Genomic DNA, 14,969 nt, shown 5'->3' with positions numbered 1-14,969 from the left:
GCCACACACCACCACCTCACCACACGCCACCATGGCACCAAGGCCAGAGCCTCTGGCAGCCCAGATGGCAGAGCTGAGGTCAGGCCAGTCAGGGCCATCAGACCTGGGGGTCAGGCCGATCAGGGCCATCAAACCTGGAGGTGAGGGCGGTCAGGACCATCAGACCTGGGGGTCGGGGTGGTCAGGGTCATCAGGGGGTCAGGGCGATCAGGGCCATCAGACCTGGGGGTCGGGCCCATCAGGGCCATCAGACCTGGGGGTCAGGCCGGTCAGGGCCATCAGACCTGGGGGTCAGGCCGGTCAGGGCCATCAGACCTGGGGGTCAGGCCGGTCAGGGCCATCAGACCTGGGGGTCAGGCCGGTCAGGGCCATCAGACCTGGGGGTCAGGCCGGTCAGGGCCATCAGACCTGGGGGTCAGGCCGGTCAGGGCCATCAGATCCTGGGGGTCAGGCCGGTCAGGGCCATCAGATCCTGGGGGTCAGGCCGGTCAGGGCCATCAGATCCTGGGGGTCAGGCCGGTCAGGGCCATCAGACCTGGGGGTCAGGCCGGTCAGGGCCATCAGACCTGGGGGGTCAGGCCGGTCAGGGCCATCAGAACCTGGGGGTCAGGCCGGTCAGGGCCATCAGACCTGGGGGTCGGGCCCGTCAGGGCCATCAGACCTGGGGGTCGGGCCCGTCAGGGCCATCAGACCTGGGGGTCGGGCCCGTCAGGGCCATCAGACCTGGGGGTCAGGCCGGTCAGGGCCATCAGACCTGGGGGTCAGGCCGGTCAGGGCCATCAGACCTGGGGGTCAGGCCGGTCAGGGCCATCAGACCTGGGGGTCAGGCCGGTCAGGGCCATCAGAACCTGGGGGTCAGGCCGGTCAGGGCCATCAGACCTGGGGGTCGGGCCCGTCAGGGCCATCAGACCTGGGGGTCAGGCCGGTCAGGGCCATCAGACCTGGGGGTCAGGCCGGTCAGGGCCATCAGATCCTGGGGGTCAGGCCGGTCAGGGCCATCAGACCTGGGGGTCAGGCCAGTCAGGGCCATCAAACCTAGGGGTCAGGGTGGTCAGGGTCATCAGGGGGTCAGGGCGATCAGGACCATCACACCTGGGGGTCAGGGCTGGTCAGAGTCATCAGACCTGAGGGTCAGGGACGATCGGGGCCATCAGACCTGGGAGTCAGGGACGGTCAGTACCATTAGATCTGGGAGTCAGGGATGGTCAGTACCATCAGATCCGGGGAGTTGGGTACGGTCAGGCCATCAGACTTGGAGGGCTGGCCTGGTCAGTGCTGTGAGAACTGGGACTTGGGCCCGTGGGTTCTCCGAGCAGGCCTCTGGTGAGAAACAGCCTGAGCGATAGGCCGGGCTTGCCCTGGGAGAGCAGAACTGCTGAGGGCGTGTCCCTGCCAACAAGGGCCTGGCCACAGTAGGGTCCTCTCCACACAGCGGCCAACACCGAGAATGAGCCTGCGGCTGGAGTTGGGCTGATGCTGGGAGTGTCAGGAAGGCCAAGTCCAGTCCTGGGCAGTCTCACCCCAGGGTGGTGGCAACTGGCCAGAAACGAAACCAAGCCCCGGACTGAAGAGACACCAGTGGCTACGAGAAGGCACAAGCCGTGACCACACCTGGCCCAATTTCGGTCCCCTGAGCAGTCAGGAGGAAGCCAAGAGCACAGCGGTGTCACCCACCGTCCCCGCTCAATAAAAAACACCACGGAACTCCCACGGGATGGGGGAGGGACTGTCGCTGGGTGGCAGAGACTGGGACTTTGGTACTGGAGTGACAGTGAATCGCGGAGTCACTGTAAACCTGCAAATCAGTTTGGATGAGTTTTGAGTCTGACGCTTCCTCCCCGACCGCCCGTGTGATCATGGCCCACCGGGGGTGACCGCTGAACAGACTGAGCGATAGTCTGGATCACGTTAGAAGATGCTACAACTTGGCAATCCAGCCCGGGAAAGTCCCAGCCCCTCCACAGTGACGTCACGAGCGCTGCCCTCGGGGGTACAAGAGCAAACTTGCAACCATGTGCTGACCACAGGCTCCGCGAGAAGCAGGGAGAACGGGCATGCATGAGCGGGTCTTCCTGCTCAGCACTCGCGCAGAATCCAGGCCTCCTTCAATGGGGGGACAGGCTTAGCAATCAAAAGGAGGAGGAGGAGGAGGGGGTGCTGAAATGGGCACATAATGCGGGGGACCCTGAGAACAGCACCAGGAAACAGTCCAAAGGTCAAGAAAAGTGCTCCTGTGACAGAAAGCCAGGAACAGGCATGCAGGAGGGAAAAGCACGGACAAGCGGAGAAGTGGGCCGAAATAGGTTTACTGATGCGCTCCCGGGCAAGGGTCCAGGGCCCCAAGAGGACAGCGAGGTCGTGCCCAACATGCATTCTGGAGGGTCCAGTGAAGCACAGCTCTGGGCTGTGGGGGAAGCTCGGGGAAGGGGAGGCCGGTGCCAGGCTCTCCGGCAGGTGCCAGAAGTCCAATGGCAATAAGAGATCCCAAGGCAGGGAAACAGGAAATGCTGGGCACTAGTTCCTGGGCAATTCGGAACCCCTGGGTGTGGTTTCCGAGCTCACACGCTCATCAGTGATTTCAAGGAATCCTCTGGCCCTGAGCCCCCTGGTCCCACCCAGACCCAGTGTCGCACAGGCAGGCTGGGGTGGGAGGGAAGAGAGGGGCGTGGGCGGAAGGGACACTGGGGAGGGACGGGTGTTTCTTCTGCTGTTTCTTCGCTGCTCTGAGCAAAAGGGTTCCCTGAAACCGTCTTGTTTCCTGTCTCAGGATTCAAACCTGCAATTCCTTAAGGGCCCCGGGGTGACACCTTCATGCTCCACGCATGCCTGGGTCCAGGACCGATCCCTGACACCGCAGACTCCTGAGCACTGTCAGTGCAACTCTAGAGGCAACACAGTGCAAAGAGCTGTGCACCCCAGCACTAAGCTTGGCTTCCAGGACGCCTAACGTTTCGACATGGTTCATTTCAACGGAGTTCACTGCTGTGCTCACACGTGCGCGTGTACCTGTGCGTGTGTGCATGTGTGCGTGCATGCCTGTGTGTGCGTGTGCATGTGTGTGCACGCATGCGTATGTGTACGTGTATTGTGTATGTGTGCGCATGTGTGCATGTGTGCATATGTGTGTGCATGCATGTGTGTACGTGTGCATGCATGTGTACATGTGTATGTGAATTTGTGTCTGCATACATGTGTGCATGTGCATGTGTGCATGTATGTGTATTGTGTATGAGTGCATGTGTGCATGTGTGCATACGTGTGCATGCATGTGTACATGTGTATGTATATTTGTCTGCGTACATGTGTGCGTGTACACACACGTGTGTGCATGTGTGCGTGTTTACGTGTGCTTGTGCATGCCTGTGTGCATGTGTGTGCACATGTGTACGTGCATGTGCATGTGCATGTATGTGTGCGTGCATGCATGTGTGTGTACATGTAGATATGTACGTGTGTGCGTGTATTATGCATGTGTGCACACATGTGAGTACGTGCATCCACAGTGCTCCATGCAAGTGATTCTCAACCATGCCCATAAGTGCTCAGGGCTTACTCCTGGCTCTGTGCTCTGGGGTCACTCCTGGCAGGGGCCCCATGCAGTGCCCAGGAGGGAATAGGGTCGGCGGCAGGGAAAGCCAGCATGCTGTCCTGTACTGTCTCCAGTACCACCTTCTGCCGTTTCCTTCTTCTTCTCCACTGTCCATCCAACCATCTGATCTCATGCTGTGTCCTATTTCTTCACCTGTTGTCTCCTTCACTCAACTGAAAACAGTGCTTTAAATTCCTGAGTACCCATGAGCACGCACACACACGTGCACATGTGAGCACTGGCCCTGGGAGCTCACGTGTCCACAAGTCACTAGTCACTTCACTGTATAAAGCCAAGCACAGTCCCAAGTGGTTCTCAGCACACACACACACACACACACACACACACACACACACACACACACATTTCACAGGGTCTTCTCTCCCTCATGACTATTCGAAAGACTATCTTTCAACTTAAATCTAGAAGTGCCTTGAATTTAAGTTTTTCTAAATTTCAGTCTCCAACAACAGAAGAAAAATGCAAACAGTGCGCCAGATGGCTAGCTCTGTGCCTCGGAGCTCAGGACTTGCAAAAAAGTCAAGACTTGACCCCCAGCACTGCAGCCCCGAGTACGGCCAGGGGTGACCCCCAATCACCAAGCCAGGAGTACCCCCTGAGCTGCCAAGTGTGGCTCATAATTATTTTAAAAACTTTGGAAATGCTTTGCTACTAAACAAGTTTTAAAGAAAACACCTAGGATCGAAGAGATAGTTCAAGGAGTCGGGTGCATTCCTGGCAGGCGTGAGGCCCATTGAACACTGGCCCTGGATGGCCCCCCAGCACTGGCCGGTGAATGGCCCTGGTGGTCCCAGGGAAGGGATTATGAAAACAATTCAAAACTCTCTGACTTGAAGCTGGGGCAATTGTACTGAGGATAGGATATCTGCTTTGCATACAGCTGACCCGGGTTCCAGGGTTCCATCCCCAGCACCCCAGAAGGACCCCCAAACCCCGTCAGGAGTAATTCCTGAGTGCAGAGCCAGGAGTAACCCCTGAGCATTGCTCAGAAAACATGGCCAAAAGTCATGAAATACATCAGAAAACACGGGCCAGGGAGAAAGCTCAACACACACACACACACACACACACACACACACACACACACGAAAGCCCAGTTAGAATCAGCCTGGAACAGACATGCTCCTGAGGGGGGACTTGCTCCCGAGTGAGAAACCGTTGGCTCAAGCAGAAAGGCAGCACCCTAGCGGCCAGCTGAGCAGCCTGAGGCCTCGGCCCTACGCTGGGGGTCTGGCACCCACAAGCAGCACCCATATCCTTGCCAGGCCCTGAGGGGTCTCTCTTGGACACTTATGCAACCCATTTCTGTGGTTCCAGGACACAATTTCACCTGAGTGTTTGTATTTTTCCCTGGAGAAAACTCAGGTGCGCAACCACTTCCGACTCGGGATGAAGCAATTTCACGGTCAAGTTACATCTGTATTTATGACAAAACAAAAAACAGTGGCAAGCTACCGTGAAACATGTGAACATGTGGACATACATAAGGACCACTAGGGGGCCTGTGTGTGTGTGTGTGTGTGTGTGTGTGTGTGTGTGTGTGTGTGTGTGTGTGGTGGAGCTAGAATCAAAGGCTGGTCCCACAGATTGAAGGCACGTACTCAGCACTGAGTCACGTTCCTGGCCAAAATGATTCTCTGGGGGAAGGGGGTGGGGGGAGGGGAAGATTCCAGAAATCGAACCCAGGCTCTCAAACATACAAGATAAGTGTTTCATAGCTAAGCTATATTCCCAGCCCATCCACTGGGTGTTATCTACCAGAAATTACCTACAAAAAGAGGATTACTTACAAAAAGAGAAATTTTCCATAGAAAACCTGAGTATTTCCCTAGGAAAGTGAATTTTTTAAAAAAATTGTTAGTTTTTTCGTTTTGATTTGGGGGCCACACCTGGAGATGCTCAGGGGTTCCTCCTGATTCTGCACTCAGGAATCACTCCTGGCACTGCTTGGGGAACCATATGGGTTGCCGGGGATGGAACCCAAGCTGACCGCGTGCAAGGCCAATGCCCTCCCACTGGACTCTCCCGCTGGTCCTTGGAAAGTGAATTTAGTATTTTACTGCTAAGCAGCTGGAGCGATAGCACAGCAGTAGGGCATCTGCCTTGCACGCAGCCGGCCCGGCCGAGCCGGGTTCGAGTCCTCCACCCCTCTCAGAGAGCCTGGCAAGCTACAGAGAGTATCTTGCCCGCATGGCAAAGCCTTGCAAGCTACCCGTGACGTATTCAATATGCGAAACACAGTAACAACAAGTCTCACAATGGAGACGTTACTGGGCCCGCTCGAGCAAATCGATGAACAACGGGAGCACCGTGACTGGGACCGGGACCGTGACCGGGACCGTGACCGTGACCGTGACTGCTAAACAGTAGACCAAACCAGTAACTAGGTTTTGTGGAAGTGCAGCAGAGCAAAATGAGCCAGGTTCCCTGGTAAGCTCTACAGCCCTGTGAGGCGATACCGTTATGGTTCTACAATGACCGTTACAACCTCCCAGCTGCTGGCGCTCTCGGAAGACATTCAAAAAGATGACATCGTACAAAGCATTTAATATTTCTAAACAGTCGCCCATAACAAAATTTTAACACAAGAAATTGACTCTTAGCATTAAACTCTGTCCGTCAAAGACCCAAAAGAACTATATTAAGGAATTGTACAACACGGGCAGGCGCAGCCATTCAAGAGGCCACAAACGCGGAGGGCGTTGCCGTGCACGGCTCTCGCTTCACTTCTTACAAGCCTTGTAGCGCTCCGTGACATTCTCCCAGTTGATGACATTCCAAATCGCTTTCAGGTAATCGGGCCGGACGTTTTTTGTACTGCAGGTAGTACGCATGCTCCCACACGTCGATCCCCAGCAGTGGAATAAGGCCTGTGGGAAAGAGGAGAACCTTGGGTTTCACCCGGGAACAAAGCATCCTCTTGGGCGAAACAGACAGCACGGAACTGTGACGCAGTCGGAGTCGACCTTCCCCACAGCCTCCTCCACCTGCCCGCTTCTTGCAAAAAGAGAAAATCCGCCTCAGTAAAAAACAGCCTATTTAAATATTCTACACTTTGCTCTTTGGGTAGGTAGGGGGGATATGGGGGAGAGGGCATGGGGGGGGGGGGGCCTGTGGGCTGTGAGAGTAAAAATCCAACAGAACTGCAAAATGAAAAGTGAGGTCTGAGGGGCCAAACAGATGGAAGAGGTGAGGGCCCTGGCTGGCACCCAGTTCGAATCCCAGCACCAGAAGGGCGCCCCAGCACCTTCAGGGTCATTTCTGAGCAGACTTTGGAAACCCCCTGAGCGTCACCCTGTGATCCCTGAACACAGAGCCTGGACTACGCCTCACACCGTCCCCGCCCACCCGCCCGCCCTCCTGGATCCAGCACAGCGCTCTGGGAACCCACGCCCCCTGGGCCCCGTGACTGACCGGTTGTCCCTTGCAGGGGGTCCTGGTTGGCGCAGGCAGCGATCTGCAGGCGGCCCTGCTCCTTGTTGAAGCCGAGCCAGCCCCAGCCGGAGCCCTGGACACCCACAGACACGGCGGTCAGCTTCTCCTTGAACTTGTCAAAGGAGCCAAAGTCCCGTTTGATGGCCTCCAGCAGCTCCCCTGCAAGAGAGACCCAGAGACAGCGATGGGTGAGACGGTGACCGCCAGCTCACGCGCCTCCTTGCCTCATCTGCTGAGACATGTGAGAGTGTGTGTGTGTGTGTGTGTGTGTGTGTGTGTGTCTGTCTGTCTGTCTGACAGGGGAGGCCGGGCCTCACCCACTGCTCTCTCTCCATCAGGAAGGCGGCATCTGGGGCCACTGACCTGCAGGCAGCTGAGCTGGGTTGGATCCCGGCATCACCCAGGGTGCCCTGAGTTCAGTCAGGAGTGATCCCTGAGCACCGTCTCCCCTGGGGGCCTTCTGGGGCGTGTGGGTTGGGGGCCATACCTGGCAGTGCTGGGAGGACCAGATAAGGGAGGGGAGGAGATGAACCGGGGCCAGCCACGTGGAGGCCTGAACCCTGCCTCGCGCTCACTCCTGCCGCAGCGTCTGACCTGGGTTCACGGGACACGGGGCAGAGTCTTCCTGACCGCCAGGTGCGTTTCCACCAACGGTGGGCATCGGCCGTGCAGATGGGTCTTTAGTCCCTGGCACAGACATTCCCCCGACTTTCCCAGTAACGGGAGACCCACGGGGCAGACGCCCTCACGCTCCCCAGGTCTCTGCTGTTTTGTCTGGGGGCCACACCGGGCTGTGCCCAGGGCTTACTCGTGGCCAACACTGAGGAATCATTCCTGGCGGTGCTCAGGGACCACAGGGGATGCCGGGGATTGAACTCCGGTGAGCCACGTGCGAGAGAAGCACCCCCTGCCCCCCGCGCTGTGCTGCCATCCAGGCCTCAGCCAACACCCGCTGGCAGATGCTCTGTGACACGCCTCCAGCCACGCCAATGCCCACAGAGCCGCTCTGGAAGGAAGACACCCACCCGTCCTCCTGAGGCCACCTTGCCCCACAGGACAGGACAAATCCGATGCCCCCAAAACGAAACCGTGGCATTAGCGGTTCCCACATGTATCTGACCGACCACCCGATTTTCAGGAAAAGAAAAAAAACAATCAGGGTCTCCCCTGGAACTCTATCTCCAAACGAACAAACGGACCCCAACTGCAACCAAGGCCACTGGTGTCCCAGGTCAACCTGACACCCCATCTCGGGAGTCTGGGCCTGCGGGTACCAAGAGTTCCACAGCACTGACGGTCTCCACATGGTGCCCACGTGTCCTCTGAGGGCCGGTCAATGTCCCACGAGACACCTGGGTCCGGCAGCCCGCCTCCCACCCACAGCGTCTGGTCCAGGACACCACCTCCGGGAAGCAGCCACCATCCCCGCAGCCCAACGGCGCCTCAGCCGCGTCACCAGGAGGAAACGCCCCGACTGCCAAACCCAATGGCGGCCACGCTGGCTCAGGGCCAGTTAGGTACCCGGTCACTAGACACTAGCAACCAAGAACTGAGCAGCAAGGGCTGAACACAGAGCACAGGGGGTAGGGTGTCCCCCTACCCAGGGTCGAGCCTCCGCCCATCCCAGTACCACCCATGGCCAGGGGTCACTCCTGAGCACGCAACCAGGAACAGCCCGAGTGCCGTCCGATTTTTTATTTTTGTTTTGTTCTGTTTTTTGGGACACACCCAGTGGTGCTCAGGATTTACTCCTGGCTCTGTGCTCAGGGGACCATATGGGGTGCCAGAGACCGAGCCCAGGTTGGCACGTGCGAGGCAAGAGCACCCTATCGCCCTGGCTCCTGAAAAAACTATTAAAATAAGGACTCCCTGAACTATGGTGCACATCCTCCATTCCCAGCCCATCCTCCCCATCCCTTGCTCTGACCCCCCTCCCCTGCCCCGTCCTCCCCCTCCCCTGCCCCGTCCTCCCCCTCCCCTGCCCCGTCCTCCCCCTCCCCTGCCCCGTCCTCCCCCTCCCCTGCCCCGTCCTGCCCCTCCCCTGCCCCGTCCCCCCCCTCCCTTTCTCTGACCCCCCTCCCCTATTCCATTACCCCCCATCCCCTAACCCATCCTCCCCCTCCCCTGGGCCACTCTTTCTCCAGCTGCGTTCACTGCTGGCCCAAGGAGCAGGCGTCAGGGTCCTCAGAGAGAACCAAACTAACAGGAAAATGGCCCAAACTCGCGCTAGAACTGCAGCTTCGCTACTCACCTTTGGGTTCCCCGCCACCATTCGGGCTCAGGTTTGTCCAGAAGATGGTGTGGTTGATGTGGCCTCCGCCGTTGAACCTGAGCGCGGGCTGCAGGGCCACCTGCGTGGTGACGTCACCTGGCAGCAAAGCAGAAACGGGGTTTGAAAGCCTCCCCTGACCGCTCGGGAAAACACGTCAGATCACCCCACACGCGGCGCTGCCCCTCGCCCCAAAAGAGGCCCAAAACCATCTGTCCAGGGGGGTTCCAGGCCAATTAGGAACGGGCTGCATTTGACAAGAGGCTCTGATACGTCTGGGCCTAGGTATTCTGTAAAAGTGGGAATAAATAGGCTGAAAGACTGAATTGCGGGAAGGCCGATAAAATTCACTGCCAGGGCTGGAGCGATGGTACAGTGGGGAGGGCGTTTCCCTTGCACGGCCGACTCAGGCTCAACTGCCAGCATCCCACATGGTCCCCCGAGCACCGCCAGGAGTCATTCCTGAGTGCTGAGCCAGGAGTCAGCCCTTTGCATCGCCAGGTGTGACCAAAAAACGGGGGGGCTGGGGGGGAGAAAAGAAACTTGCCCCAACTCTATCTCTGGCACCACATATGGCACCCCTGTCCCTACCCCAAGACAGGTGTGACCCAAATTCCAAAGGAGAGGAAAAAAGATCACCGAAGAAAACGCTCAGGTGTGTATTTGAGGCAAGAGAGACCCTACAGCAGGTAAGCGGCCAGGCCGGGTTCAGTCCCCAGCACGCGACATGGTCCTCCAAGCCCCACCAGGAGTGACCCCTGCGTGCAGAGCCAGGAGTGAGTCCAACGTCATGCTTGGAAACTTTCATGCACCTTTGCTAAACATGGAGGCCAGATACCTTCCGGAAGCCGCAGATGGGCCCAGGATGGAGCTCGGGGGAGGACCATGGGTCCAGGTCCCTGTTCCAAGAACACACACACGCACACACGCGCACACACACGTGCACATGCACACATGTACACGTGCTACAGAAGCACTGAATTATTACAGAAAACGAGACTCCCCTGCTCGGGCCATGCTATTCATCACCAGAAGCCACCAGAGGCAACTCAAGGACAGAGGCAGCAGCGACCTTGGAGCTAAGTTACGTAACCGAGAAGCCACCGCAGAAAACACGAGAGAGAAACTGGCTTTCCGAGGCCAGAGAGAGGGTCCAGCGGGGAGGGCACCTGCCAGCCTTTGTTTGATTTTGTTTTTTTATGAGGGGCCACAGGGCGCAGTGCTCAAGGATCACTCCTGGCAAGCTCAAGGTGCGGGGAATTGAACGACTGCATGCCAGGCAAGTGCCCCACCCGACGTACTTTGGCTCTGGGCCCTCACACACAGCTGAGCCGGGTTCAATCCCCAGCACCCCATATGGTCCCTGGAGTCTACCAGGAGTGATCCCTGAGCACAGAATGAGGAGTGAGTCCCGAACACTGCTGGGTATGGCCCAAGAAAGAAAACTGGGGGAAAAAAACCAGTTTCTTGCACTGCAGGGCCAGTCCCGCACCCCCAGGGCATTCCCCAGCTACAGAGCAGCTTTCGGGCTCGGTATGGACCCAGCACAGCAGCTTCCTGGCTTTGGATGGCCCCCAAGGCCTCCTTGCCGGTGTCCCACCTCCATGAGTTTGCATACAGCCCTATACTGTATCTCCCTTACTAAGTTTTCCCCCACGCTGACGCTAAAAGTAAATACAGATAGATATAAGCTTTTTTTTTTTTTTAAATGAAGGTAATAAGGAATTTTACTCCATGGCTTGGAGGCCAGCCACACATGCTAGGGGAAAAGGGAGCTCAGATAGAGAAGGGAGCACCAAGTAAAGGGTGTTGGGAGGATCCTCCCAGGATGGGAGAAGCATGCTGAAAGTAGACTATAGACCAAACATGATTGCCACTCAATGCCTCTTTTGCAAATCACAGCACCCAAAAGGAGAGAGAGAACAAAAGGGAATGCCCTGCCACAGAGGCAGGGTGGGGTGGGAGGGGATGGGTGGTGGGAGGGATACTGGGATCCGTGGTGGTGGGAAACGGGCACAGGTGGAGGGATGGGTGTTTGATCATTGTATAATTGAAACCCAAGCACAAAAATTTGTAAGTCTACAACTGTACCTCATGGTGTCTCACTAATAAAAATTTTTAAAAAATTTTTAAAAATGAAGGTAATAGTGTTGCAAAAGTAGCTCTGGAAGCAACATTTCATTATTAAGGTGTAAAGGTTGTTTTCTTTTTTTTTTTTTTGCTTTTTTGGGTCATACCCAGCGATGCTCAGGGGTTACTCCTGGTTATTCCTGGCTCAGGAATTACTCCTCCTGGCTCAGGAATTACTCCTAGAGGTGCTCGAGGGACCATATGGGATGCTGGGGGATCAAACCCTGGTCGGCCGCGTGCAAGGCAAACACCCTACCCGCTGTGCTATCACTCCAGTTCCAGGTTGATTTATTTTTTAAAAAGGAGTCTTGGGGGGGGGGGGGCTGGAGCGATAGCACAGCGGGTAAGGCGTTCGCCTTGCATGCAGCCAACATGGCCGACACAGTTCGATTCCCAGCATCCCATGTGGTCCCCCAAGCACCGCCAGGAGTGATTCCTGAGTGCATGACCCAGGAGTGACCCCTGAGCATCGCCGGGTGTGACCCAAAAAGCAAAAAAAAGAGTCTTGGGACGAAAGCTAACAGTACACTAAAGCTAATAGTACAAGTACATAGGGCACTTGCCTTGCCTTGCATACAGCCGACCTTAGTTCCATCCCCAGCATCCTATGTGGTTCCCACAAGCATCACCAGCAGTTCCTGAGCACAGAGCCAGGAGTAGGCCCTGAGCACCGCCAGGTGTGGCCCAAAAATTAAATTAAAATGTTTTACCAAATTGACTCCTACATTACAAAAAAAATTACCAATTTGTAGTTACAGTATTTTAAACGAGAAACATGCTTATTGAAAAAAAAAATTGTCTGATCCTCCAGTATCTCTTTTGTTTTCGGTTTAGGGCTACTCCTGGCTCTGTGCTCAGGAAGTTATGCAGAGTCCAATCTCGAACCCAGGCCTCCTACACACAAAACCTGATCCCCAGCCCCCAGACTTCATTTCAGTACCTTCAAGTCAACACAATCACTGCAGAATGGTAGGGGGAATTTGGGGAATATGATTGAAGACACCTTTCTGAAGGGGGCTAGAGAGATTGCTTGAAGGATTAAGGGCACATTTTGCATGCAGGATGCTGAAATCATTTCTCCCCTCACCCCCCCAGAACTTCCAGGAACAAACATCAGCAGAGAACTGGAACCACCCAAGCACCACTGGGTGTGGCCCACAACTCCCACAATGGGCTGGAGAGATAGTGCTGTTCACACGGCCAACTCGGGTTCGATCCCCAGCATCCCCTATGGTCCTCCCAGCTCCACCAGGAAGTGACTCATGTGTTCAGAGCCAGGAGAAACCCTTGAGCATCGCCGGGTACAGCCCCAAAAAAGAACTTTCTGAAGATAACCGCCTTCAGGGTCACTTCAGTTCCCTTCCTGTGAAAAGTATTTGTCACTTACAAGAATTAGTGTCACTAATAAATATAACATTTCTGCTTACATTTCTTCCCCAACCCCAAGTTTCCACATGTGGAAATTTAGGACCTTGGTAATTTTTCATACATAATTTTTTAGCCATAAGGAAGATCTGCAGCTCAGTTCATTTATAGGCAATAGAGTATAATGTCTTGGGAAGCTTTCAGGAAGTAAAGCTTCAAATCCACAAGAGAAAATCGGAAACCGGGGGCTGGAGATATGACCCTGACCCCGGGGTCTGCCCTTCTCTCTGGGGGGAGGGAAAGAAAAGTGAACAAATAAATGAGCTGGAGTTAAACTGTTTACACACTGATGAAAAAACTCCCTGGGTGTCGGATGTGGTCGCGCAGGAAATGTTTTGTAACTGGAGAAACCCCAGCTTCTCACGGGGACATCCTCCCCTGATGAGAACTTCCCTCCTTCACTAAATCATAGCACCGGCCTGTCCCATTGCGACTGGGCTCTACAAGTCAATCTTTCCGACTGGCCCAACTGCCTCCTCCCTGAGCCTCCAACTTCCAGTAACCAGCAGCTGAAATACCAGCTTCAGAGCCACCGGCCGGTTTCAAAGGCCTGAAAGCAGATCAAAACGTGCTGAAGGGAAGAAAATGCATCCAACTGTCTTACTGGGCTTATTAAGTAACACGGAGAGCGGGCCAACAGGACCGGCCACCGACAACTGAGACTTCCTAGCAGAGACATAAACAGGGAATTCCCAGCACACACCCCTGTCCGCTGAGCTCCTGAAACACGCGGACACGGGCTGGCACTTGGCATGATTAACACCTGGGTTAATCCACCACACTCGGAGCCTGCGATCAGTTGCGGGTCAAACATTAGTAGGGCTGGGGGGGGGGGGGGCGGGGGGGGAGGTGGGAGGCTTCCCATGCAGGAGGCCTGGCTTGATCATCTGTCCCCGACCCCAACGCAGGGAGTGACCCTGAGCACTGCCTGGCGGGATCCACTATCAGGAAGGCCACCGGATTCTATTTTTTGGCTGGGGGGGGGGGTGTCACACCCCGCAGTGCTGCGGCTTAACCCCGGGTTCTGCGCTCAGGGGTCACTCTTGGCGGGCTGGAGGGGACTCCACGAGACCCCGGGTGGGCCGCGTGCAAGGCAGGCAGGTGCCCTCCCGGCCGCACACTGAGCAGCGGGCGAGCCTCCCAGCCCGCCCCGCCCCCACCCCGGGGATCTGTCCCCGGGGCCCGCGCGCCACCTACCCTTGGCCAGCGCCTCCTGGTACTTCTCCTCGGTGGCGTTCAGGTTGTTGACGTAGGTGGCGTGGTGCTTGCTGTGGTGCAGCTGCATGATCTGCGCGTTGATGTGCGGCTCGAGCGCGCCGTAGTCGTAGGGCAGGTCGGGGAGGCTGTGCTTGTGCCGGGCCCCCAGGGCGCCCAGCAGCCTCGGGCTCGCGCTGCGGACACACGGCACCCACCGCTCACTTCCCGCCGCCCCGGCCCCGAAGGTGCCCTCGGGCCCTGCCCGCCGGGCCCGGACGCGGCTGGCCCGGGAGGACCCGGCGCGCAGCAGGCGGCCGCCGTCCGCGCCACGGGCCCCCGGGTGCCGGCCCCCCGCCTCCCGCCTGCGCCCCGCCGGCCGCCCGCCTCACCTGCACGCCGCCCGGCACAACATGGTGGCGACCGCTGTCCTCCGGCCTTGGCCGAGCTCGGAGCCGCGACAACAGTCCAGGAGTCGCGCGTCCCGGGCGAGCAGCAAGGGCACCACGCGACTCCGCCCCGGCGCGCCCAGGCCCCGCCCCAGTGCGTCGCGACTCCGCCCCAGCGCGTCCAGGCTCCGCCCTCAACGCGTCCAGGCCCCGCCCCAGTGCGTCGCGACTCCGCCCCAGCGCGTCCAGGCTCCGCCCTCAACGCGTCCAGGCCCCGCCCCAGCGCGTCGCCGCTCTTCCCTAAAGCGCCCAAGCCCCGCCCTCAGCTCCTTCAGGCTGCGCCCTCAACGCGTCCAGGCCCCGCCCCAGTGCGTCGCGACTCCGCCCCAACGCGCCCAGGCTCCGCCCTCAACGCGGCCAGGCCCCGCCCCAGTGCGTCGCGACTCCGCCCCAGCACGCCCAGGCCCCGCCCCAGCGCGTCGCGGCTCTTCCCCAACGCGCCCAGGCTCCGCCCTCA

At 57.5% G+C, this 14,969-nt stretch overlaps 1 protein-coding gene across 1 annotated transcript; it reads right to left on the bottom strand.

The window, feature by feature from the left end:
* Nucleotides 1-6,137: 6,137 nt before the first annotated feature.
* SOD2 (superoxide dismutase 2) lies at nucleotides 6,138-14,598 on the bottom strand. The gene is given in 6 exon segments (XM_056126050.1): nucleotides 6,138-6,423; nucleotides 6,425-6,480; nucleotides 7,025-7,204; nucleotides 9,297-9,413; nucleotides 14,067-14,260; nucleotides 14,456-14,598. Coding segments are annotated over 6 exon segments (660 nt in total). The 5' UTR covers nucleotides 14,479-14,598; the 3' UTR covers nucleotides 6,138-6,333.
* Nucleotides 14,599-14,969: the final 371 nt, after the last annotated feature.

The sequence above is a fragment of the Sorex fumeus genome, unplaced genomic scaffold (genome assembly GCF_029834395.1).
Source record: "Sorex fumeus unplaced genomic scaffold, SorFum_2.1 ptg000061l, whole genome shotgun sequence".
Taxonomy (NCBI): Eukaryota; Metazoa; Chordata; class Mammalia; order Eulipotyphla; family Soricidae; genus Sorex; species Sorex fumeus.
Note: the sequence above shows the minus strand (reverse complement) of the source record. Positions and strands in the feature narration are given on the sequence as shown.